Source organism: Hydractinia symbiolongicarpus, chromosome 1, assembly GCF_029227915.1.
Source record: "Hydractinia symbiolongicarpus strain clone_291-10 chromosome 1, HSymV2.1, whole genome shotgun sequence".
Taxonomy (NCBI): Eukaryota; Metazoa; Cnidaria; class Hydrozoa; order Anthoathecata; family Hydractiniidae; genus Hydractinia; species Hydractinia symbiolongicarpus.
Genome location: NC_079875.1, coordinates 4,330,087 through 4,356,743, shown reverse-complemented (window position 1 = coordinate 4,356,743; position 26,657 = coordinate 4,330,087). Strand labels below are relative to the sequence as shown.

The following is a 26,657-nucleotide window of genomic DNA, read 5'->3' as shown; positions in this document are numbered from 1 at the left end:
AACTTTTAATAGTTGACAACAATTTTTTATTTTTAGAGCAAGGTATTTTAATATACAGCAAAAAAGTAAGTGTTATTTAAGGCAGATCTAATCCACTTCAAATACATCCATAAGGCAGTTATACTTTATTCTTTATCAAACTCGCATTTTCTGAAAACATTTTAAAGGTTATAGAACCTTTAAGATTGCAGTAAAAATTAAAAAACATTGGAAACCAGATCACTATGTCTGCTTTCTTATTGAAACGTGCAGCTAAACACTTCAAAATCTCATCTCCTTATCAATTAGAACAAAATTAACTACTGTAATTTTTATATCAGTATCTAGTTAAACAATTTGAAACAATGAAAACAATTTTAGGAATAAGCACATAATTTAAAGATTAATTTTGTAAATTAAATTTGAAAAACATTTTCATGTATTTTTTTGAAACAATTTAACCGCTTTTAAACTTTTATAGATATCTATTAGTGGCCATACTTTTATATTTTTAAAACTTGGCAACAATCTAAGTTTTCAGGAAATCGAATGAAGAAAATTCAATATTTATTGGTTCATATAAAAAAATCAAAAATTGCTAAATGTGTCGAAGCACTTTAAAACCACCAATGATACATAAAAGGTGGTTAGGTGTGCTTTTACGTGTGTTGTTCAATATTAATAATAGCAAACCTTAACTTGGAGCGTACATTTACTATCGCATGCCTCTCAAAAATAATGAAAACCATAGCCAGTTAAAAGAGCATTGACAACAGAATGAAACCTAACAAGAAGCCCTGGAGGCTCTAAGAATTTCCGCTCGCTACAAAAATATTTGATGACAACCTGCTAATTCGTTGTGTTATTGTGCCAAACATTCGAAGAGGTTTGGTGCATGAAGCTCTGAAGATAAAGCACACAAGTGACATTATATCTTACAACAAACGCAAACAAAACGAAACGTGTCATAATAAACTCATATTTTAAAAGAAAATGCTAACAAAAAATATAGCCTATCATTCATGGTTGAAAGTCTTGCTATTGAAACGTTTATGGTCTTAAACGGCATTTAGTTGACAAAAAATCAAAATTTTGATGCCACCATCATGTTCAGCATACTTTTTTTATTAACTGTGGCAATTTTTGTCCAAAATAAAGTAGTTTTAATTATTGGACCAATTTTGGCCTAAAATGACATTTAGGTAACAAAAAATCAGAGGAACGTGAAATCCCAGGGTCGATTTTTTCTCAAAAGATGCTCCAAAAGAAAAAAAACGACGGTTTTAAAGAATTTCCCACGCCTTCGGGCGCGGAAATTCAAAAATATGCAGTGATCACATAACATTTATCATTAACTTTGTTGACATGGCAAACCTTTTGTACTTCTTTACTTAATTTTTCCATGCAAACAACTAGAATTTGCAGTCCCTATTCGAGTTTTTGCTAGTTTTAGAGGATTTAATGTCTTCATGAATGAATAAATTAAAAGAAAAACAGATTAAAATATAACAAAAGCAAATAAAAATAAACCTGAATGTAAAATTTGCAGAAAACTATCAGCTGTTACTTTAATGGCAAACTAGTTTTCTTGATCCAGTTCTATATTATTTATACATTTATACAACTCATATAATATGAATCAATAAAGAAACAATCAACCAACACATTTTGATAAAACAAGAAGTATTAGTTTTTATTTGCAACACAATAAAATTATATACAATCAAAAATTCTAAAAATGATTAATAAATACGTATAAATAATTTTATGTTAAATGTCATCCCAAAGTTTAGATTTTACCGGATACCTAAGCGTCAGATAAAAAAAAATAAAAAAGTAATATTTGAGTATTGTCAAGCCCTAAAATCTCACGTTTGACGATGTAAACCATTTTTTGGTAAATAGAAGTTTATTCGCTTATACTAGAATTTTTAATTCATTCAACTTTTTTTGTTATTGCAGCAAATACATTGTTTTTTTCCAAGAAGTTTGTTTTTTCCCCTCAAAAGATAAGCTTCAGCATGGAGAGCTTAAATCGTTCTGTTAAGAAGAAAAAAATTGTAATAGGGTGTGTATGAGAAACAACACAACAAAAAGCATTTCAACATTACAAAGGATACTTCTATAAAGAAGGGAGATACCGTGACAGGTGAAGCTCCATTCGAAATAAGAATTCTAAAAAATTTCTGTTATTTTCAACGAAATGCCAATCCAAGGTCAGTCAAACATCTAAGTAACTAGTAAAGATAAAGCAAACTGAAATAAAACAAAACAAAAGCTCGATTTTCTTCGTAAGTTCGGTTCACATATGTTGTTTTCAGTTTTTACGGTACAACATGTCCTAAAAGTATCAACCAAGGTCACAAATTACACTCCTAAATCTAAACAATAACCAACAATCAAACTAAGTATAATTTTTTTTATAAAAATGTTTCATTTTTTTGTGTATTAACATGCAACAAGATTTCTTCTCTGCTAATATTAAGCACAAACGAATCTTCATTTGCACTGTTCAAAGAATCATTGAATTCGTCACCACCAATAACAAGGTAACTTCCGTATAGTGAAACCTTATCAACGTCAGTCAAATCTTCAAAGTTGTTTGTGTTTTTGTTACTGCTGTTGTTATCAAAATGGGCTTCTGTTACAATTGCGCTCTCTTCTTCAAATTCTTCACCCTTTTTTTCGCCATTTTTCAATGTATTTAAAAATACTTGATGCAGAAAATCAACACTGCCTCGATTCGATAAATTATGTTTTCGATATTTTATCAAGGACGGGTTGAGCATTAAGAAAATAAATAAATACCATCTTGTTATTGCTCTCTTTCGTCGAAAATCTTTATCTGCAATGTTTAAACCGTTATGTTCAGTTATGAATTTCGTACTTATGTCAGCAAGATGTTGTACATGAGCTAAATAAAAAATGTTACACATTATTATTTCTGTCAAAAGGATTTCTGTATTAATTTATAAAATAAGGTGGGTTTACTACAAAGGCAGGAATATCAGAGAAACAGAAATAATAAAGTAATTATTGTATATTTAAGTTGTGATAACTCCTAAAATCAAATAGATACCTGGTTGTTTGGGTTCAGTTATAATTTCATTACCCAGCGTTTTTTTATGGGTTTCCAAAAGCAATCGAACGAAACATTGTAAAACAGGATTCGCATGTTGATGCTCCAAAAGTATATAACCCAAGTAGGCTAAGTAACCTATAAAAAGCATTTAAAAAAATAGATCACAAAAGTTCGAGTTTCGAGGTTCATTACCCATGCAGAACAAATAAGATTGAATCAGCTGATCCAGTATGCCCTTAATGCTTTAGCCATTAACGAGGGCACCAGAACAAACATAAATTATTTATAAACTTGCTGGTGTGGACATCAATTTGACATGAAAGTGAGATTAAAAAACACCCAAGCATTTCTACACTTAAATATATAAATCTTAAATTTTATAGCAACATCACAAAACCAGTACTTTTCATGTTGCCCAATATTTTGTGCTTGGGGCAACTTGGGCATCTGCATATCACAAATTAGAAGGATAGACATAGATATATATTACATCACAAAAATTTATTCTTCTTGAGCTTGGTTATTTTAGTTATCAATCATATGCAACACACCTGGATCCTGTTTTTCGTATGATCTTGGCAGCGCACTTTTTTGCAACCGCTGCAGAAAGAAAACCCCTAAAATCATTCCCAAAATGATGCGTTTTAAGCAAGACACCAGGCCAAGAAAAATATTGAAGAAAAACATGAAGTATGATGTAATATGGAAAGCTCTCCTAAAAAAGAAAAAAAAAGTCTTAATCTTACATAAAAAACAACAACAGTAGGTTGTTTAGTTTTGTACAATAATAGTACCTGTTATCTATGGCCAGAGAATTTTTTTCTAATTGAAAGCAACAACTTGAAATGAGCATTTGAAACAAAGCAACAATGACAGCAACCACAGCAGTAGGCCTAAATATATTCATATCAGATGTATACCTTGGGTCTATTATAGCAATATACACTGAGTCTGTGCACTGAGCAAGGTTCGCATGAAATTTTTCCTCCTTTAAAACAAGCCAGAAAATTAACAATAACAAATAATTTATTATGACCTCGCGTCACAATGTTGACAAAGTAGATTGAACGTCAATGTTTTTAATCAAATTAGTGAAGTCATTGCATTAACTTTTAAGTTTGAGGCCAAATAACTTGGAAACTAGTAAAACTAACTGACAAAAGAACACTTTGAGTGGGACTTACTAGAAGTCGCAAACTCTCAACTTTTATCTTTGCAACAATTGGAAAGTTTAGTGTTTATTTACTTAAAATGTATGAAAGTGTTGTTCTAACATTATTTCTAAAGGTACATCATGTCTTAAAAATAAATTCATTTCTATTCCAAATTAAACTCTTACTTGTGTGGAAGTTCTATTTCATAAATTGTAACAAGTGCTCTAATTGCAGTATTGAGCTGTTGTTTGTTATTGCAAGTTATTGCAAGTTATTGCACTCTTTGTTTTTATGAAATTGATCAACTCATTACTATTTGTGTGTGATTATAATGAAACATATACATACCAGACAGTTTTCAGCAATATCAACAAATACGACAATCTGTTTGTTTTTAATGGTAGAAAAATCTGTGTAGATATTCCCAAAATTGCCACAAACAATATCATAGCAATAATTATGAAACCTGGAAAACAGGAAAAAAATATATTCAATAATTTTTGTGCATACTGCATGATATTTATATAAGAAACCCAAACACACGCAAAGTTCTAAGAGACACTTTTCTCTTTGCAGAATCTCTCAAAATAAAAGCCCACGCTCTTGCTAATGACAATGCAAACAACATTCTTGTTATTGTCAACAACTTTTATCAATGCAAGAAATGGAAAAGACTTAATGTTGGAATCACTTATTTAGGCAAAAAATTATTTCCTATAAGTTTATTGCTACTAACATTATTTAATAACTAGTCCATGGGTAAATCCACAGGTTCGCTCGTCCTTTATTTACTGCCTTTCTATGTCTTTCTACTATGGTTACAAATTTGTGTGACAGACAGACATAAATGGGTATTATAATATAGACTAGTCAGTTACCTGTGGTAAATCCCCGGGGTCGCCCGTCCTTTATTTATTGCATTTCGTGTTTCCATAACACGATTTTTTTACTCTCGCTTAAACAGACAGACGGAATACGGCTATTATAAAGAGATTTATTATTTACTATTTTTTAATTATTATAGTTACATTATCATATTTACCCCAAACTGAATAACCAACTAAAAATCCAGAGAACTTGATACTGGCAGCCTGAAATGTTACAGGAAAGATTTTAATATTTATCATTTATTTATATAATTATTATATGATTTATGCTGCTTCTGTAAAATAAAATATAAAAAATATAATATGTATATTGTATTGTGCACACAAAAACATACCATGAGGCTATTGGCACCAAGGGATCCTTTGTCAACTGATGTTGGAAGGAACGATCGATCTCCACTCCTAAGTCTCATAATATGTTGTCTAATAATTAGAAAATCTATCTTTTAGTTAAAACTTATGTTACTCCTTATCTTGAAACACGGTAAATTAATCTACGTACCTATACCAAGTCAAAGAATTTGTAGTAACCGCTATAAAAAATAACGCTGCTACTGGTAACGACAACCAATACGAAACTAAAGAAAAAATGAAACCATTGGTGAATAGGCAAGCAGGCAGGCAGGCACAGCTTATTGTACATACATTAAGGAGGCATAGCCTAATGTACATACATTAAGGATAGGACAGCTATTTGTAGCTTTTAAACATTGAAAAACTAGGTTTTCTTAAACAAATAATTGTTTTTATCATAATACTTGAGCTTGAAGTAAAAGGACTACTAACCTTTAACACAGATGCCATATAATTTTACTTCTGATATTGGTGCACCAGTGTATTTGGAAACGAATGAAATTGCGGAAGTGGAAAAGTACGAAGACCAAAATTGATGTAGGTAAATGTATCCAATCATAATAGCAAGAACAATGATCTTAAAACAAAAGAGAAAGTTTAGATGTTTCTCTCTGTATCATTATTTAAAAATAATGGATAAAATTGTTTTTAGAAAATCTTTAAAAATACTTGAATTTTGCTAGTCTCCATTAGACAGCAAAAAAGCAAAGTCTTGGTCATAAAGTTTTTATCAGGTGTGAAGCCTGCTTCCACATGAGTAATTTACTTTAAACTAAAACTGGCCTACCTATTTGTTTTGCAAAAGTTGGGTCGATGACATTATAAAATTGTGATTAGATTTTTTTGTAATTGGCAAATACCGGGATCAAAACTTAGTTACATGATTGGTTATATATAATTAACTTTTTATGATTAATCAAAAGGTAGGTACCCAATCAGAATTCAGATCATAAATCTGGAAATTGAGCAAAGCAAAAAATGAAAAAAATTAGCTTATTTTTATATCATTTGCTGCAATTTTTGTGTGAAGGGTAAATAAAAATATATAAAAATTAATAATAATAGAAAATTTCATCTTTGAAAATTATTGTCTCAAATAAGCATCTTGTTGCTATTGTTATTATTTGATATACAAATCTTCCTCCTGTCAGCCTACTTTTTTTATATTTTTTTTATATTTTTATTTATTTGAATTTTTTTCTAAACGCACCACACTCACTTCTTTTTGCTACAAATTACAATAATAACCGTCTTCTTTTCAGAGTTTATTTTTTACTTCACCCAACAATTTAACATATTTTTTGCTGTTATTCAGTGTGGAATGCAGCATTATTTGTAAAGGAAAAGCTTAATTAACTATGAGATTAATTAACTATGGAATTTTTTATATGAACACAAATCATATTGCAGCTATTTATCATATTAATCATTTTTTTTGAAATTTTATCATGCATTTTATTTTACAGATTATACTAAAATCTGCTAAATACACAATATTATGCTGTCTAGTGATAGTACAATTTTATTGGTGCAACAAAATTTATAAAAAGTGTAAATAAAAGAAATTAAAATTCTAAAGTGGTTTTAAACTTACATTATAAACAGACACGACTGCTACCGCTGTACTGACGATTATGCGTGTAGAGTACTTGAAACCTAACCACAAAATAAATAAGAACTCCAATACAAACTTTTCATAAATTTGTAAATGGTACATAAACAAAAAGGATTCAATTAAATTAAAAAAAGACTAATTTCTTGGGACGGTACTTATTTTACCTGGAATATATTGATACTTTTTTGACTTTATTTTACCAGTTATTTTCGTTTTTAATGTCTGCTCTTTTTCATCACTAAAATTCAAATAAAAAGATAGACAAAAAGTAAACAAAACATACTTAATCTCTACATACTTAGTTTGGGTGGGGTAAATTATATGCAAAAATACATTACAAGTAGATTGACAATCTTTAATTAATCTTAGGTTAGGTTAGTGAAATTATATTATCGGTATTTTCGCTCCTAGTCATGTAAGCCACTCAGTTAAATATCATACATAACGCATTTTATAAGAAGTTGTATTACATCTTGTTAAAAAATAAAAAAAATAAATAAAACACAAACATACTTGCAAGGACTAATGCGCTGCATTAAGTTTCTTACATGCACATACATATACTCCTTTCGCCAATTTCTCTCGTCATCAAATAATTTACTTCTTATCTAAAAATATAAGATACAATAATTTCTGGATTATTCTTGCAGTACATAGCAAAATGATTTTAAAAATTCCTGAAATAATCATTGTTATAAACATGTTTTCCAGCAGACTGTGATACAATTTATGAATAAAATTTCAAAGAACAATAAACATATCTCATATTGCATATCACAAACAGGTGTATTATTATATAGAGTAGCTGTAAGTGTCAAAAAAATTCACCTTGGTAGACCAAACAATGGAAAAGAACATCACCAATCAAAATTTAATGACTTCAGCAATAATCCATCAATATACAAGTTTTTTATAAAATCTGTTTGGAAGTTGTAAAAACCATTTTTCAGGGTACCGTATTTTTAGAGTTTTCTGGTTAATAGTGGTTTTCTTCATCAAACCTTTATAATTGTGACTAGTATGTTATAAATATTTGCTACAACACCCATTGCACCATAGGGTGTAATAGTGCTTTTCTAAAGTTGCGCCTGTTTACTCCCTAAGATTTTATCAATTTTTTTCTTTAGTTTTAGTTTTTGTGGGTTTAACACCATATAACATTGTTTATTTTGATATTAAGCACTAAAGAAAAACGTAAATATGCTAAATAAATGGGTAAAAGGGGTAACAATTTTTCATAGGCTTTTTGTCTAATTCAATGTCAATGAGATAGTGGATTGTGGTTAGATATTAGAATATCATTGAAACTATTAAATTACTATATTCAAGTATAAATATATGCCAAAGAATTGCTCTTTAAAAAACGTAATTTTAATATAAAATGCTGACGTCAGGAAATCTAATTGTTGACACCATTCTTTACCACGTTTATGAAACCATCAATTAACTATATTTTTCGTTTTAATCATTCCTAGTGGACGTAAAGGTAATTACTGCAGTTTTTATACGAGACAGAGAATGTTTCTTATGAAACTCAAAGTTCAAACAAATTAACAATACACTAAACAAAAAAACCAAGATAGTTAGATTTAAAATCTCGACATTAGATAAATTAATATTTTAGACTATATGCCTTCGAATATTGCTACAAGGGATTCACTTTGGCAAAAAAATGCTTAATTGCCCACTGTGATATTGTCCCATAATTTTATAACATTTATTTTCACCAAAAAAAGATAACCATATGACAAGTATCCTACTATCAGATCATTAGCCACAACAAGATCACCAAAGTAGACAACATAATTCCTTAACGAATGTTGTGACAAAAGTGGAACTAAAATTCTCGATCCGTAGTTCTGTTTATAGTTCGAAATGGCAGAGTGACAGGTGGCTAGCCATGAGACACAACCTCAGAAAAACACAAATAAGGGAATTCACTTCAGGGTAATAGGCATGATGGTAAACTTATATGTTTAGCATTTAATGTTGCTTGGCTTTGCGTACAAATTTTTCAAAACAAAATACCAATCCTGCTGAATTCATTGCTCAGGATTGTCAGTGTTTTTGTTAATGTCTTTGGATTTTTTTTTGAAGTGAATTCTTAAAACTACGGTACTACTTCCGTAATAATTTCTAGAATTTAAAGGCGTACATCATATATAAAAGATTTAACACAATACACAAAACATAAAGTACCTGATCATCTTTACATCGTTTCATTATTAAAACTTTCATAATAGTCCATAGGAATTTAACCAGTAACAACATTAAAGAAATTTGTTTTGGAAAGTCAAGGAACATTCCAACTAATCCATAGTTCTAAACAAACAAACAAAAAAGTTTAAACAATGCATGGCCAATCAAAATAACAGATCACACCTAGATTCGTATAATAATAAAATAATTTGTATAATTATAAAGTGGATTAGGTGGATTTCCCATAAAAAATTTATAGTAAGAGATGGTTACATACTTCATTTCATATCAAAGGTTTTATCGCTAAATGTGTACGTAATAAAAATGTTTTAATTATGGAAACAAAACCAACACTTGCGAAAAAAAAATTGCAAAGGCAATTTTCACAACACTAAGTTAAATGAGATTTGTATAACCTTCATTATTAGCAGCAACAATACATTGTATATCATTATAGAATTAAATTAAATTAAATTAAAGTATACTTTAGCTTCTCTTACCCCCATTCCAACATTTTTATAAACTTTCCAACAAGATGAAACTAAGACAAATATCTTAAAACCCTCTAATGTTAGCCTAAAAACAAAAAACAAATCGAGTCTAAAAACAAGAACACAAGAAACAACCAAAATTGGAAAAAATTATGCATTACTATCTATCCCTTGCTTCTTACAAGCATAATGACACTAAGAACCTGACCATTCCAATTTTAGATTAGACAGCTGTCTTTTTGAGGTCATGCTTAGTTGTTGGTTTTCCAGGGTCAGTCAGCAGATTATTTTATTTACAATTCATATCATTATACTGTCTACTCTGGTCTTCTGGTGAGCCTTACTTTACAGTATCCCGCTTGGTCTATTTTTTGTACCTCCAGGAGCATTACAATGGTTATACTTTAGAACTAGCTTGTTTTTAAGTTCTTGAAGCTGAGCATTGGCATCTTTACTAACTTGTAACACATCAACGTAAATTACATACGATACCGATACATATAAACAAGTACGGGTACTCTGTTGTTTTGATTATTTTTTTTTGATTAGCAACTTAAATTTTCTGGACAATAATTGAGTTAGTACAGTTTCACTGTTTTTGTATCAGAAATTGGCAAAATGCTACTTTTTGTGGTTGCAGAGGTCGGTCAAAAAACAGGCAAACAAATAAATTTTAAGAACAGCCTGCGTAAAAAAAAAAAAAAACTAAGGACTTTCATTTATTTAAACTTATATTGAACACAAAAAGTGTCTTTACCATGCGCTTGAGAAAAACACACCAAACACACTTCCCACAAGTTTATTCTTCATGCTCTGGCAGACAAAGAGAGGATAAGCCAACATTGATACAAATCCCGCAAACGATAACTTGATGAAAACTATGTAAAATATAAATATTGCAAAAGCAAGTAACTAATATTATATTCATATAACACAGTTAGCATACTTTTAAACATTCCTTGAATATTTCTTCTAAATCAAGTTATATTATAAATAATGATGTTTCCACTATAACAATTATACATCATCAACTTTTTTTTCTGACAGCACATTATAACAGCACAATTGGTTGTTAATTCAGAAAAAGGGGTAATACTGCATTTACAGTTTTATCCAGACTAATGAGTGTGTTATTAAAAATAAAAAAATATGTGAATTGTGTTTATGTTACATTTTGCAATTTACAGATTCAGATTCAGCATGAAAAAAGATAAAAAAAAAACAGAAAAATTTTGGTTTTCAAAGTATTGCGCTTTTGTATAAATGTGGACACTTGGAATTTGTAAATTGCTCAATTGAAATGCAGTAATAAATGCAGTATTAATCATAAAATATTCTTTCTTGAAAACTAAAAATCTATTGCTATCAGACAACATTTCATCACTTGAATTCACTTAGGACTGTCAATCTAGGTATAAAGTGAAAACATTTGCAAAAGTTTAAGATAACACAAATTTACCCTTGTGTTATTACTATCTCGCCTGCAAGGATAGCATTGGTTTCCAATTCCTAACTGGCTTAATGACTAACTATGTCCCAAATGGTCAATTGCAATGTCATTAAAGAGCTTTTTTTATGCAAATTTTTTTTTTTAGAAAAACTGCCAGTATGTGGGTCACATTCATTCTGTATGCATATATCTTGCACTAGGATTCTTGATATCTCTCTTTTATGAACTAAACTTTTCCAAAAAAAGAAATAATAAAAATAAAAAAAGGAAAATAAAACTATTCGCATTCTTTAATCTCATATTGCGTAAAAGCCCTCTACACACAACACACACTAAATCTTTGCCCATAAATATTACACTTAAATGCCTAGTGGAAACCAAGCCAATACCAAAAATCACTCACTAGAAATAAAGCCTGGATACGTAGAAATGATATCCGCCAAATTCCATCCAACAATGTCTTGATAGTTTCCAAATAAAATACTCACACATGAAGTAACAATAACACAAAATGCCAATGCAAATCCACTGCGATTTTCATAACTATCAATCATATTCAGTGGCCTTAAAGGTACTGTCCAGTAAAAATATAATAATAAAAAAGTAGCCTGAACTTAATTGCACTTCTCTTATTTGTTGCGAAAATGTAAGTGGTTATATTTCTAAAGTTTTACAACTTGAATAACATTTCTTTTATGTTTACAAATTTTTCATATCGCACGTTGTCAAAAGCAAATTTATACCGAAGCCATTCTACATGAAAGGGAGGCTAAAATAATATTTTGTTGTGACGTAAGCGTTGGGTTCTCGGCAAGTCAAAACATTGTAAATAGAAAATGATTGTTTTACTCTGAACAATATTACCAGATTAATTTAATCTTTTTTTTAAATATTTTACCCCCTTTTTAAAAAAATGTAGCAATTTATGAATATTTAATTTCAAAGCATGCAACTCACTTTCAGAGATAGAACTTAATGTCCACACAAACAGAATGTCTGACTCTACACAAATTAACGTAGATTATGTTTAAAGCTGCTTTATTTTTTGTGCCGATACTGAGACCAGACACGGGTAAGATTATTTACGTAAAAGTATATCTATGCAGACATCCGTTGGAGTGGCCAATGCTTAAACGCAGACAGCAACGTGCGATGATGAAATGAAAAAATCTGACGCGACATTACAAGTTAAACTCCTTGACGAATCTGAATCATTTTTTGTAATATGCCAAACGATATGACAACTGTTGTTGACATATCGTACATATATCGTACTCCAGAAAGCCGACCAGCAAAAGAAGGAATTATAGAAAATACAAACGCATTAAATAAATTGTGTTTTTTTGTACCTTTATACTTCCTCCACAATTATAAACCTCGTTCCCAATACCCCTATTCTATTACCAAAGCTACCTCAATTAGCGAACAAAAAGAAATACTTGGTTTGAGGTTATTTATATTTATACTTTTTATACCGTAATGCTTCGAATAAACGCCCATTAAACGCCCCCAGAAAGATTAAAATTGTTTAAATAACACTTGGGGCATGAAAAAAAACCCAGTAAATTCGGACCTGCTATGGTTTCCAATTGTTTTGTCAAATGAAGAAATTATCTACACTTAAATCCATGATAAAATGTCTGTTCCGCCCGTAAGTGCAGTTTTGCAGACTTGATTCATCCGTGCTCCGTCGGCGTTCACCTCCGCATAAGTTAAGAACCGCATGGCTGGATTTCTTGTGTAAGACCTGGTTACCAACGACGAAGGGGCCAGGCAAAAGACATTCTTGTCTACGTAGTTCTTTTAGCTAAGTCAGGAGTTGGTGAATTAGCTAGGATGGTCAGGTTGGCTATGAATAGGCTTGCTCGTGGATGAAAATGACCAGGACTATTCGATAATTCTGAGATCTAAAAGTGTTCGGCGAAGACGGAAATCTATCAACGTTTTGTCCGACGAAAGTCTGACGAGACTCCAAAAATTATTTCGAAGGCTGTCATCGCACGCTGTAAAATGGGATTTTATAGGATTGATTTTTAAAACTCATTATTAATTTTTCAGGCGTTCAATTAATCGCACGCCTGAAACGATTTACGCGTGTGCCACGACGTGCGCGTGCGATCGAACGCCTCTCCTGCAAAAGACTGTTGTTTTTAATTTACAATCAAATATTCTCATCGTCAACTTCATTTGTCCGAGAAAAATCAATTTGAGATATTTCTTCATCTTCTTTGAAGCCAGTATACATCCCATAGACACGAAACAAGATGGTATAACCCGACGAACGCCTTTTCCCAAGTGGTTATGAACAAACCAACAGAATTGGCGGTATGCCGCATATCGATAAGATCTAAAAATATCATCCTCAAATAATAAGATTGGAAATACTATGACAACAGAAATTTCAAGAGTGCTAGGGATTTTTTAAGTCCACGGCTTTCCCGATCGTGGAGAGCGACTAACGCTGTCCACAAAGTGTTCTTTAAAATCACAACCGCGTTGACATCTTCGTGCTCTGTTTAGTACGCTCTGTTATACATTTCTTATCTAAAACACAATAGAAACCTTGTACCCAGGCGCTCATTTATAATACAACCAGTAGAAAAATGTGAGGTCAAATTATATAGGTACCGTAGTTGCAAGTATTTGATAGTGTCCACCTCGTTACAGCACAAACACTCAACAGCTGAAGGCATCCTCTCGCAATTTTCACATAAGCACCACTCACTGATATATAAATCTGTGCGAGAAGCAGCGGGTAATTCTGGTGCGTCTGGGCCATCGTCATTATAAGAGGGAATTTGTTGTTTGTTATTGGGCCGTTCTAGCTCAAACTGAAATCCAATTATGTTTTAATTTCTGCTTGCGAACATGATTGATAAACGTAAAAAAATTCTGTTGGGAATATCATTAACTTTTTTTTCTTTATTTCTCTTTCTGCACGCGCCAGTCTCTACACGGGGGTAACCCAAAGAATACGTCATTGCATAAATTGCGCATATTAATGTTTTTACCCAGTCCTTTTCCGCGTTCGAAGTTCAGTAAAGATGGCGATTGAGAATGGCATGGTCAAATAAACAAATTCAGTTTAAACTTATGAAAGACAATTTTGGTTGTATTTAAATACTTTTTTCTTTAGTTTTGTGCCGAGATGTAACTAATATCAAGTTTTAATATTTTACCGGACAGTACCTTTAAAGAATAAAATTTCTCCGTTTTTACAGGTTCGTATTTTTTATTAGGGCTAAAAGAATTATGCACCAGTAGGCAAAAAACAAAAAACATCAACATAAATATGAAAAGTTAAAAGTTAATTAGCATGTCAAAGAAATTAGAATAAACATTGTTTAATGGTAGCATGCTAAAAATATATTACTTTATTATCAAAAAGATTTCTGTGCAAGCTTTAACGTTAACATAAAGTTCCATACTACAAGCTCCACTTACACAACTGGCCCTGGAAAACCTCCACAACAATGTAGACAACAATTCTTTCTTTTGACACAAAAGAAAGTTAGAATAAGAATAAAGATGATCTAAACATAAAAAATTAATAACCAAATAGCTGACGTCTTGCTAAGGTTTTGCTAAATATATATTATGGATACGTGAAAAATTACCCATGCAGAGATTACTATCTATATCTTCTATATCTTCTAAACTGTCATATAAAGGTACATAAAAAGTATACATAAATTCTCTATCGAATGCTGCTACTTTTGTCACAAATAATAAACTGGAAAGACATAGAGAATTATAGAACAGTTGCTCATCTTTTAAATATGGGAAAAATAGATTTTCATCTTGTTTTGTAGAATTTATTTCTGCAAATTTTTTGAAACATAATTTCGCAGATATACCCGAAAATGTCTTTTTTATTTATAATAACTTTAGTATTATGTATGAGAGCATACATTTTAGTAGCAGACAAAAGATTTGAAAAATTTCTACTTTTGCGGATGATAAATTATAATGCACTATACAATGTATACACTCTTGAAAAAAAGAAAAATAAATAAAATAGTGAAGACATAAACTTTTATATATTTTTAACTTTTTTATTAAAATTTGTTTCTCTTCAATTTTATTTTATTAAAATTTATATAATTGTTGTACAGTCATTCTAAAATTGACTTATAGCGTTAATCTTTTTATAGTTATATTACGATGAAAAATCATCTCATTTTATGAAATAATTATTCAGTTTTTTTTTTTCCAGTTTCAATTTAGCTTTTTGTAAAAAAATTTAATATATATATAATTTATATTTCGCTGAACATTTTCTACTAATTTTATTTTCAAATAAATATCTTACTGCCACAATTTTTGGTTCTTGCATAAAAAAACTTTTAATAAAAATGCAATGATATAAATATATAAATTTTCCGATTTTCCTAATGTTAGCTAGCTAGAGACCACCTCCCTTCACCCTTCAGCCTGGCTAGTGGGCCACATATGTGTAGCACTAAAAGTTAGCTATCTAAAGAATGGTCAAATACTAAAAGTGAATGTTGTTAAAGGATTTTATTTCTATATCTTTCCAATCATGTTATAAAATCTTAGTAATTCAATTGAAGAAAAAAACAGACAATGTTTAAGAGCTTAGTACGCCCAAATCATTAATATTTTAGTATTGTCTCCATATTCATAAACGCTTTTGCCTTTTAGCATAAGACATAGACGTGTATTAAGCAAAATTTGTTTTTGAAATATCAAGATTTAGACTTTGTAAACAAATTAAATTTTATTTAAAAGAACTGAGAAAAAAATGTATGCTTTTTTATCTTATTCTTATTTTTATATTTTTTATGTTAATATTTTTCATTTATAATAAATATGCTATGATCCTACCATCAATTTTCAACTTTGAACGATGCAGGCCTGGTTTAGGCTTATTATTTTTTTTCTGCTTTCAAATTAGTTACTGTTTGATACTGTATTTACCACAAATTAATAATGGTCCAGTGTTGGGATTCAGTGCACATGTAGCTTGCTCTGTCTCTAAGCATTTAAAAAAGCTGTAGTTGAACAGACCAATGCTATCCTAAGTTTTTTAAATACTTTGGATACACTACAAGCAGAGCACGTAAACTAAATAGGTGTGCAGATGATTGTAAACCATATCTGCGTTAAGAGCATTTTAGAGTTTTTGGTGCATTACTGTTCACCATATGTGACCAGGTCTGAATTGTTATGTTTTCTCCTTGCTGTCAATTAAATTATAGTATTAAATGATGCAACAAAAATAAAACTTACTGATATTATGAGCATGATTCCTCGTATACCTGCCTCAATATTCTCGTGTTCACATATAAAATTACTGGTTGTGGCATATTTCTTAAAACTATAAAAATAAAGCAATAGGTTAAAGAAAAAGTCAAAAAATGATTTAAAAGGCCTTTTAAAATATATCCTGAAGCCTAACGCCTTGGTTGTCCTATACCATAGTTTTTAGGGAATTCTATGAGAGGCATGCAATGACATGCTTTTAGCTGTTGTTACATACTTTGAGCTTTAGCTACATCATTAGAAACAATTTGTAATCACTTGCGGTTAAATTAATTTTTTTTTTGAAGATCATATATTTACTCAATTGATCTAATGTTTTCTATTGCATATTTTTAATATTTTTAATATTTTTAATTTATTATAATAACGATAAAATCGTCTTTTTTACCTTACTTGTTTTTGTTTTGAAATAAATAAAAAAAAATATAACTTGAATTCAAACTCATTCGTTGTAATTTCTTATAAGAAAAATACAAAAATCTATTTACTGCAAAGAAATAGAAGAATGCAGTTCAATGTAGCAAAACAAATTTTTATTTTTAACATTTATTTAGTTTTACTACTACCAATTTCTTATTTCAGCACATTTCAGCTCCATTTCTTTTTTTATTATACTCCATAACAGGTAGATATTCAATGTTTATACCATTTATCGTAACTTACTCCAACTGCTGTAAGAAATGCTGGCGAATGAGAAAAAATTACGTGGTATGCTAAAGATATTGATAGATATTGAACATGTGCAGAAGCATCGAATACAACAATTTGCCCCCCCCCCCCCCCCCTTTTGGGGTTATCTCAATTTTGCTCCCTCCCCCCCTTTTCAGGTCATCTCAATTTCATAGAAAAGAATAACATTACTTATACATTAAAATTAAAATCAATATGAATTTTAAGCCTCGTATAGCTTTTGAAAATCCTACACCCCAATGTTAATAAATGTACTTATCCATGCCATTGGCAGCATGCGTTAAAAAAACTTCTCATGGAATTTCCTGATTTTTCCAACCCAACCATATTAAGTTTTCAAATTCATATTCCTTATAAAAATAGCAAGCAAGTTAATAGCATACCAAATTTCAACAATCTTTTTCAGCACCACAGCATCATTATAAGAATTCGAAAATTTTTGAGTTGTATTAACTAAGCAAGGTATGGTTTCGTTAAAGAACATGTATAGCTCATTCTTGCTAATCTTGGTTCTTTCAAAAATTTCATCAATTTTTGTATCAGAATACCATTTAAAGAGTTTTACCAAACTATTTGGGGATTCAGCTGGTATATAGCCATTGTTTAGTAGAATTGTAGCAATGTTGAATATCTTTTCTGCAGAAAGCATGATTGCACTTTAAAAACTAAAAACAAGAAAGCTTTAAATTAAAAAGTGACAAATAAATTTATTACCACAATTTGTACATAATGTAAATAGATATTGCTGAACATCCATTGACTTCAGTAGTAGTGGAGAATTTGGTCATTTATTAATTATTTTGCTAATGAAACCTATTAACAAGCCTTATTCCCCTGATATAAAAGATGTTGATTGTTGCTGTTATTGCTGTTGTTGTTGTTCTTACTTGTCTATTTATAAATTACCAAACAAATTTCTCTCACATTGTTTTCAATGAATAAAGTAGTCAAATAAAACTCTTGTTTCATAATGACCAATTGAAGAAAACCAAGGACAATCAATTCAACAATCATCAAATGGCAACAGGAATAAGAAATGCTGGAATAATGCATTTTGAAAAATTGGAAATAACTTTCTTCAGAATAAATGAATAAAAGCATAGATTAGAAAATTAAGATGTTCCTTGTTGTATATAACTATTTGAGTCCCTAATGAAGTACATTTTTTAACTAGTTAGTTTTAAATAATGTGAATTTATAATGTTTTGAAAATTTCTAAACAAATTCTAAATCTGTAAAAGAACTTCCTGTCAGAATGGTTGATTCATATTATATGAGTTGAGTTGGAGATCAGCAGCTCAGTCAGTAGAGTGCACAAGTCACATCTGAAAGGTTGTGGATTAAATCCTCACATAACATTGTTGTCTAGTTCGAAAAAAAATTCTGTAAAAATTTCCGTAGCTCATATTTAAACACTCCTTTGCAGTCCTGGAAACAATTGATAATTGACAATTACTAAGGCTATCCAAATAAGAATAGCAACATGAAACATAAAGCACAACATTTTTTGACATTACTTTTAGACAAGGTTTGGATCATAAATATTTTTGAAATCGAGAAGTTAGCTATTTATATATCAATAACACAGTTGTTGTCAAGTTATGAAGTAACTCCAAATCTTTATTAGACAAACAAAGCTATGGTGAAGAAAATATCACATCCACACACATATGACACAGTTTCTAAAATATAAACACAACCAAGAGATCAGCAAACCAATTAGGTCTGGTAATAGAGAAATTAAAACGTACTACATTAACTTTACTGTTAACAATTTTATTATATATACTGTAGCACCATTTTGTTAGATTTCAAATTTAAAGAAGATTCCTAAAATCTCAATAATTTATAAGGTAGGGATTAAGTGAATGCACAAAAATCATTGAACAAAATTTAAACTTTAATTCAATTTTGATTCAAACCCTAATAAATCAATTGAATATTTCCTTTTTATAACCAGCATCATTAATCATGTAAGATACACAAATATAAACCACATTCACAACAAAGCTATTTAAAGCAAAATAAAAAAAATGTCAGATCATTATAATCCAAAATAAAAAGATTCTAGGACTTTTGAAAGAGTTCTCAACCTTTTTTGAGAAGATGGCTGTGTTTTTATAAAAAATTGAGGATTTGAAGAGATTTTTGAAGGAGATGTCATGATGTCATGAAGAACAAGTTATTGCTGCATAAATGCAGTATTTCTATCCATTTTGAAAGTAAAATATGTTGTAAAATTGAAATTAGAAGATTTGAAAAATGATGTTGTGAGTGAAGAACAAGTTATCGCTGCATAAATGTAGCATTTTGAAAATAAAAACATGCAACAGGTTGTAAAATTGAAATTGAGGAGATTTGAGAAAAATAAAACAAAATGCCACTGGGACTAATTTGATCAATCTTAATAAAAATATAATTTTTAGGATGCAAGAATTAATTCTACAATGAAAAGGCTTTTGAACTTACACTTCCTGTTAGGATTCTAAGATAATTTGGAATGTTAAACTAAAGGTTTTCTTTGAACAAAAACCTGTCATAATTGTACGTACCACAAAAACTAATCATTTCGTGAAAATCGCTAATATTAAAACTACAGTTCACACCACAAGTTTTTTTAGTTGCTGTTGATTATCAATATTGCGGACAAAAATTACTGCTAAACAGGACTGAAGTCCAAAGTTTGTGACCACAAGCAATTGAGAAAGATGTTTATATGTCACTAACACGCACTCAAAACTTGTAACAATTCATGTTCAATGTCCACAATAGACTTTTTTCCACACTGTGGGAAATATGGAAAGTGCAGATAACTTTTTCACGTTGGTTCCTGAGCCTACACCTATACCTCTGCAAAAGAAAAAACTTTTGTGGCCTACGAGCTGCTGAGTATCGGCCAAGTAATGCAATTTGGTCATTTCGTGAAATAGCTAAAAATATATTAATCACAGAAGGTTCACATGCAAAACAGCATATTTAATTCCATTGACTTGGCCAAAAAAAAGTTCATGTTCTCACTAGCATAGAAAGTAAAAAATTCCTTTGGGGATAAAACTTATGGTAAAAATATTCATCAGTTTCATGGTCTGACATCTAAAATAACGCAATAAAGTTTTTTTATTTTTATTCTATAGATAGCCATGACATACATTAATATATACAAGTAAAGAATATGTTACAATTTATATTGTAGCTCGTGAAAAGTGAAAAATATAGCTAAATAGCCAGCTACTTGTTTAGTTGAATGTGTCTGCTGCATCAGTACTGAATTTGTAAATTCCAAAACTTCTGAACCAGTACTGGTTTCAAAGATTTAAAAACTACTGCACTAAATAAAAATTTATACTATGGATCCCATACTAGCAAAATTAGTGCACCAATGTTGGATCCTAATTTAATTCCCAGCTTTTTTCCCCTTAATCTTAAAAAATAAACTCTTAAACTAAAATGTCATGCTTGGAAAACACACAAGAAGTACATTATCCAAAACAATAATAATTTAGTGGGTATAACCAAATGATGGTGTTTTAAGGTTAAACCAAAATACTGAATATATAGGCAAAAGAATAGGGTTGTAGGTACTTTTCACTTACTGTATTCATCACGCAACACATTGCAATTTCATTTAAAATCATTGTGGCTTTTCCCATTCTTCACTTCCTGAGCCATACTCGAAATAACTTCTAGCAAAATAACCTTTTTGCTTTAGACATTATATCTAATGCTGCAACACTTTTTTGTTGACATCCATCTTCCGGAAGTTTTTTACCTTCACTTTTTCATCATTATTTAGTTTTATGTATGTAGAACCCCTAGAAATAATGTAAATAAGAATTTAATTTATTATTGTTATCTTGTTATAAATATATATAGAATATTCAATAAACTAAAATCTCTTATAATAATATGAACAGTGTTCGTTTTTCTTTAATGTCACCGAAAAATGCATGTCACAAATGTTAATAGATAACATTGAAGGTATTACAATTATAACTTTGTGACCAAATGACTTGGAAAAAAGGTGGCGACATCAGTTATTTTTCACAGGCAGGTAACTAGGGTCAACATGGAATCAAATTGGGTCAGTTTTCTAAACATGGCTCCTTAAATCCATTTTAAAATGGACAGGTTAATGACAACAAAAAACCTTAAAACAATATCAAACAAACATATATATTAAACCACAATATCTCTCAGTTGGCAAAAGCACATGATCCTACACATTTTCTTGTTTCAAGGTCTATAAAATGTAGGCATACAAATTTTTAAATTTTTTTTGTTTTTGGCTAGTCTTTGCTGATGTCGGCAAAACTTTCAAACCCTTATTCCTTATACGTTCGTCATGTTTTTTTTTTCATCAGCGTTTCAAGCTCTACACATTACAGGCAACAAAAAATAAAATTTGCAAAATTTCTTTTTATAAAACACCTGCCTAAAAAAAGCATTTTATCTAATACCTTTATGTGGGTGTAGGTGACTTTTACTAAGAGAATATTTTTTATGTATTTATTGTTTACCAACAAATTAGTTATTTGTTGACTTGATTACATTAGTTTGATTAATTTAATGTAATTTTTATTAGTAAACCCATTACACTGAAAATATAAATTTGAGACTAAAAAACTTGTAACTATAGGGACCACCTGAGATTATGTGTGTGTGAAATGTGGTGAGAAATTAGACCAATTTCTCACAGTGGGTTCAGCCCAACCGTTTTAGAACCAAAGTGTTGATGACCTCATCAAAAAGGCTTTAAATCCCAATATATATCTCTTCAATTATTTGACAAAAGCACCAGATTTCATAAAAATCTAAAAACAGTTATTGAGTATCAACATTTTTAAACCCTCAGATCTCCTTAATCATTTGTCCAAAACAATAACCTATACATTAGGGGCCATTGACAATCGATTTTCGTATATTTTAGCGGCGTTTGACCGTTGAAGGAGGGAGGGGAAGCTAACGCCGTTAAAAAGATATGAAAATCTCTAAGATATTGATGTTCATTCTTCTTTCTTTTTTTAATTTTTTCCGCTATTGCTTACGACATTACTAAAATCAATTTTAAAAGACTAGATTTATATTGTAGCTAAATCATCATATCCTCCAAACCTGCCTTTTGATTTGGCTTGCTGAATGAAGACTTTCCTTTAAATCGTTTAGGTAGAAGTCAAATTCACTAGTCATTTTAAAGAGTTGAATTGATGTTTTTAATCTGCTATGTGTTTTCACATAGGCTTTGTAGACGTTGTAATATCTAACAATTTTTGGAGCAGGACCAGCCCAACTAAAGATCTGAACAGAAGGCAATAAGTGAATTTTTTTGAAAAATGTCAATGGTTAGTCTCGCCTTTGGGATGTGTAGTATATCCGCAGTATCTGGAATTGGTACGAGAGGAAGAGATTCACCAAATTACGTAGGCTCCTTTCCTACTTCAGGTGATGAACCAGAAAATTTTTCCTGACTTTTCAACACCGCCTTTGCTACCACAACCTCAGTACCAGGTCGGCTATTTTTTTCGTAGCTATGCTGATCATACCTGAAAATATATAAAGTATCTTGAATTCGAAGTTTTATTAACTATTACTTCCCAATGTTCCCACCGAGGAAGTTTAAACCTCCTTTCCCTTCACTTTGTAGCTTTAATTGAAATTAGTAAGCGAGCAAAAAAATAAATAAGTAATTATATGAGTAGAAGCAAGTTTGTTCTCAATATGAGGCTTCTTTTGAAATTAGTAAACAAGCAAATGGCTTATCTTCAAAATATGCAATAAAAATTAACTATAACTAGAAGCTTGTGAATGGCTTGACTTCTTTATATCCGCACGCAAACAAAACCTTTCAATAAAACTTTCGTACTCGTTGTTGGAGGTTTTGTACACAATGAATTTGAAAGATTTTATTCTTGCGAAATTTCCAAATAGTGTAATTTGCTTTTTCTCACTCATTTTAACATTTAACAAACGTTTTAATAATTAACAACTCGCGGCCGAAATTTGTTCGATTGAACATGTGATATCAAACATGGTATAATTGAAATAGAAAAAAGATCTTTAGACTTTCAAAATTAATTGTTACGCCACGTGTGTTGATTACAACAGTAGGTTTGTTATATTTGCATGGAGTTTTTATAATAATAATATAATAACGCAACACTATATTTGATATATTTATACTGGGGAACGAGTTTGGTTTTCAGTACATTTAGATAAGTGCTGAGCGAGATCAATGTTTCTTAATCGAGACCAAACATCGCATAAAGATAGTGGTGGAAGGAAGACGATATGGCTGTTTTTATAGGACAGTTGGTTTTCGTTTTCTTTTATTTCTGGACAATATTTTTCAAAATTTGGCCGTTAAAGGCACGTAATCACCCTTATCGGAAAAAATTAACATATACATTTTTTATATTTATATCAAAGTTCAGACAGAGTTATGACTTTCCTGAAAATTTGAGGATATAAGACCTACTAGAAATGGAAATAATGGTACTTCAACATCCTGAATTTATTGTTGTTTTTTCCCAGCCACCATATTTAACGATCTTGTTTTGACCTCTTATTCTCGTCTAATAAGCGGGCCGTTGTGAAACCATAGGTAAACAAACGGCCTTGTCTTTAAATGAGCACTGAGATGGAGTTCGATAAAATCACCATAATGGTAGGCTCCGTTTACGCTGTTCTTTTTGGCTTGTTTTTCTTTTTAAAAACAGGGCATTAAAAAATGGAAAGAAATTTTGGTTCTGTTTAAAAAAGTGGCCGCGCATGAAAAAACATCCGTATCACTTTTTCCACTTAGATTTAATTTTCTTCTATTCTATTCGCCATTGTTTTTGGAGACCAGACAAAATAAAACAGAAAAATGAAATCACAGCATTGCCTCGTGGTTATTAACGTGGTTATTAATTAACATGGTTATTCTTTCCTTCTTTATTAGCATGACCGGGATTATTGCATAAGCCAAAAAACACAACGGGGGAGAATGCTCATTGTGATAGTTGAAGATAGTTGAAGCACTATGGAGATGATTAAATTTAGAGCATAAAAGGGGAAATTCTGAAAATTTAGGTAATCTAATTGTCTTGATCTGATACTGTCTCCATAAGGAAACGCTAGCTGTTTGAACAAAGGAAAATAATCAAAAAGTAAGACAGCTAGTGAGGTGAAGGTGTCTTTAGAAACAACAACAAGAAGAGGTTGGTGTTGCAAAGAAGTGTGATTTGAGTAAGTTGAAAAGTTTAAATAATAAAGTATAACACAATAACTTTGATTGATTTATCTGATTTATCATGTTCGGAACTTTGTGGATTTTTGTGCTTTTATAAGCATTACGATGAAAACACAGCTACATATAATCTCCCTCGTTCATTATTTTTGAGGTAATGGCATGAATCCAGCAACCATGTGATCGATTTTGTCGTGCATTTACTATCACATGATTCGTGAATTGAAATGCAATGGCGGTTCTGTAGGCAAAGAGAAATTGGAGTGAGTTTGCTATTTCTATGAAACATTCGAGAGTAACTGTTGGTAGTAACTCAATTTTTTGTCAGACTTGCAAGCATTGGGTACATAAGAAGTGCAATAGTATCGGTGGAAAGTTATGAGCTGACATTCAGTTTGTATACAAGCATTGCAAAGGTGAGGTTATAGAGAATGAAGTATTTCCAGCTTTAATGATGTAAAACAGTGGCTTGTTAAAGATAGTTGAGAACTTCTGTTACTTAGGTGACATGTTGGGCAGTGAGGAGGGTGTTGGTAGAAGTGCTACTTGCAGGATAGGTTCTGCTTGGAAAAAGTTCAGAGAGTTACTTCCTTTGTTGACTAGCAGAGTCTTGTCAATTGAGGTAAAAGGTAGGTTGTATGAGGCCTGTGTAAGAAGTGTTTTGTTGTACCGTAGTAAGACATGGGCAGCGAAGCAGGAAGTGATAATTTATATATGCTCTGTATATATTGTTGTCAATTTTATCAGGAATATCTTGACCGTTTAGAAAGGAATGATATGAGAATGGTTAGGTGGATGTGTAACGCCAGTCTGAGAGACAGAAAGAGTTCAGATGAGCTAAGAAGCAGGCTAAGTATCCGTAGAATTAAAAATGTTATCCAGACAAGAAGATTGAATTGGCTGGGGCACTTGGAAAGAATGGAGGGGAATAATTGGGTAAGAAAGTGTAGAGACCTGATAGTTTCTGGGGCAAAGCCCAGAGGCATACCAAGAAAGACTTGACAGGAGGTTATAAGGACAAACTTGATACAGAGAAAGTTGAGTTTAGATCTAACACAGTCTAGATCAGATTGGAAGAGGGTCATTATTATACCCCGTCCAACCCATGCTAGCATGGAAAACAGACGTTAAGCCAAGAATGACGATGATGATGATTTGAACATGTTCTGGTTGTCAGTTTTCAATAAAATTTTCAGGATAATGTTTCTTTTGTACATCTTTCAATTTTTACAATAAAATAGGCACCTCTAAAAAAAGTTGCCTACAGGGTGATTACGCACCTTTAAGAGGGAGGGGGCAAAAAGTTTAACGGTCAAATGCCGCTGAAAGATACGAAAATCGATTGTCGATGGCCCCTTATTTTGATCAGAGTTTCAAAGTTAACAAATTTTTTAAAAAAATTTAAGGCGCTGCTGACATCATCAAAATTCCTTAAACCTAAAATCTTTATTATTGCTCTTCTCCCTGATCTGGGAACGCTAGGTAAAAAAAAGTAATTATCAATCCATTTCGTAAAACAAAGGCATTCCTAGGACTTTAAATGAATTTAAATAAAGCAGAAGGCATCAATTAACACTCGATAACAGTTTATAATCTCAACGATGTTTCTTTGAAAAGAAATCCAAAGGAAAAGATCTCTCTTCACCAAATAATCCTAGAGCATTTTTTTTTTGTGTATAGATAGCAGACACTTTTATTTACTTATCCATATCTAATGTAGTTACACAGCTATATTTTGTCCATTATTTATTTGATGCTAGTTGCTCAACATTGCTTCATCTAGTTACTACGAACGACAAACGAAAGAAGAATAGCTATCCACATAAGAACAAACCAGTGAAGGCTGGTAAAAACGTACCAGCGAAGCGAAAGATCCCATGTGAAACATCACTTTTGCCTCAGAAGTTTAAAATGTTCTGAATGCATGCCTGCACCTACGGGGCTGAGCAAACGAGCACACCAAAACAATCTTTTTGCAACGTCGCCCCTGCGCCGGAGTCGCATTCGCGATGCAAAGAGGGTCGAGGGTCGAGCGTTTTCATCAGTATGTTAACTGTGTCTCTGGTAGCCGAAGCCGAAGGATATATGATTTATATTGATTTATCTATTTAATTTATTGATTTATTGGTCGATTTATTGACGAACGATGTGATAGTCTAGGTTTTTTTCTGTGAATTTAGGGCTCCGTATATTCGTATATATAATTTGTCAATTTACAAAAACTCTTTTTGGGAAAACGACCTGT

The 26,657-nt window shown here is 31.0% G+C and overlaps 1 protein-coding gene across 3 annotated transcripts; it reads right to left on the bottom strand.

Annotated features, from left to right (window-relative positions):
* Nucleotides 1-1,645: 1,645 nt before the first annotated feature.
* LOC130631925 (stimulated by retinoic acid gene 6 protein-like) lies at nt 1,646-21,005 on the bottom strand. 3 transcript variants are annotated; one of them, XM_057444436.1, is made up of 20 exons: nt 20,781-21,005; nt 17,571-17,852; nt 16,465-16,552; nt 14,656-14,744; nt 11,615-11,775; nt 10,519-10,639; nt 9,771-9,846; nt 9,271-9,393; nt 7,585-7,679; nt 7,236-7,309; nt 7,051-7,112; nt 5,889-6,033; nt 5,605-5,680; nt 5,438-5,525; nt 5,258-5,306; nt 4,564-4,681; nt 3,856-3,954; nt 3,613-3,776; nt 3,059-3,196; nt 1,646-2,893 (listed from the first exon to the last, which is right to left on the bottom strand). In XM_057444436.1, exons 2-20 carry the CDS (start codon nt 17,834-17,836, stop codon nt 2,400-2,402), a joined length of 2,526 nt encoding a protein of 841 aa, XP_057300419.1. In that variant the 5' UTR covers nt 17,837-17,852; nt 20,781-21,005; the 3' UTR covers nt 1,646-2,399. The 3 variants fall into 3 exon arrangements, with proteins under 3 accessions (XP_057300419.1, XP_057300420.1, XP_057300421.1); XM_057444437.1 differs by lacking the exons at nt 11,615-11,775; nt 14,656-14,744; nt 17,571-17,852; nt 20,781-21,005 and having other exon boundaries at nt 16,465-16,845; XM_057444438.1 differs by lacking the exons at nt 11,615-11,775; nt 16,465-16,552; nt 17,571-17,852; nt 20,781-21,005 and having other exon boundaries at nt 14,656-14,738.
* Between the last annotated feature and the right edge of the window lie 5,652 nt (nt 21,006-26,657).

What these genes read in the sequence shown, in the direction of transcription:
- LOC130631925 (XM_057444436.1), bottom strand. Translation starts at nt 17,836, where the DNA reads ATGCTTTCTGCAGAAAAGATATTCAACATTGCTACAATTCTACTAAAC. An exon ending in GTGTTTTTCTCAAGCGCATG is followed by an intron (nt 9,847 to 10,518) that starts GTAAAGACACTT and finishes TTTTGTTTTTAG; the next exon opens with GCTAACATTAGAGGGTTTTA. An exon ending in AATTCTTTGACTTGGTATAG is followed by an intron (nt 5,526 to 5,604) that starts GTACGTAGATTA and finishes TCTAATTATTAG; the next exon opens with ACAACATATTATGAGACTTA.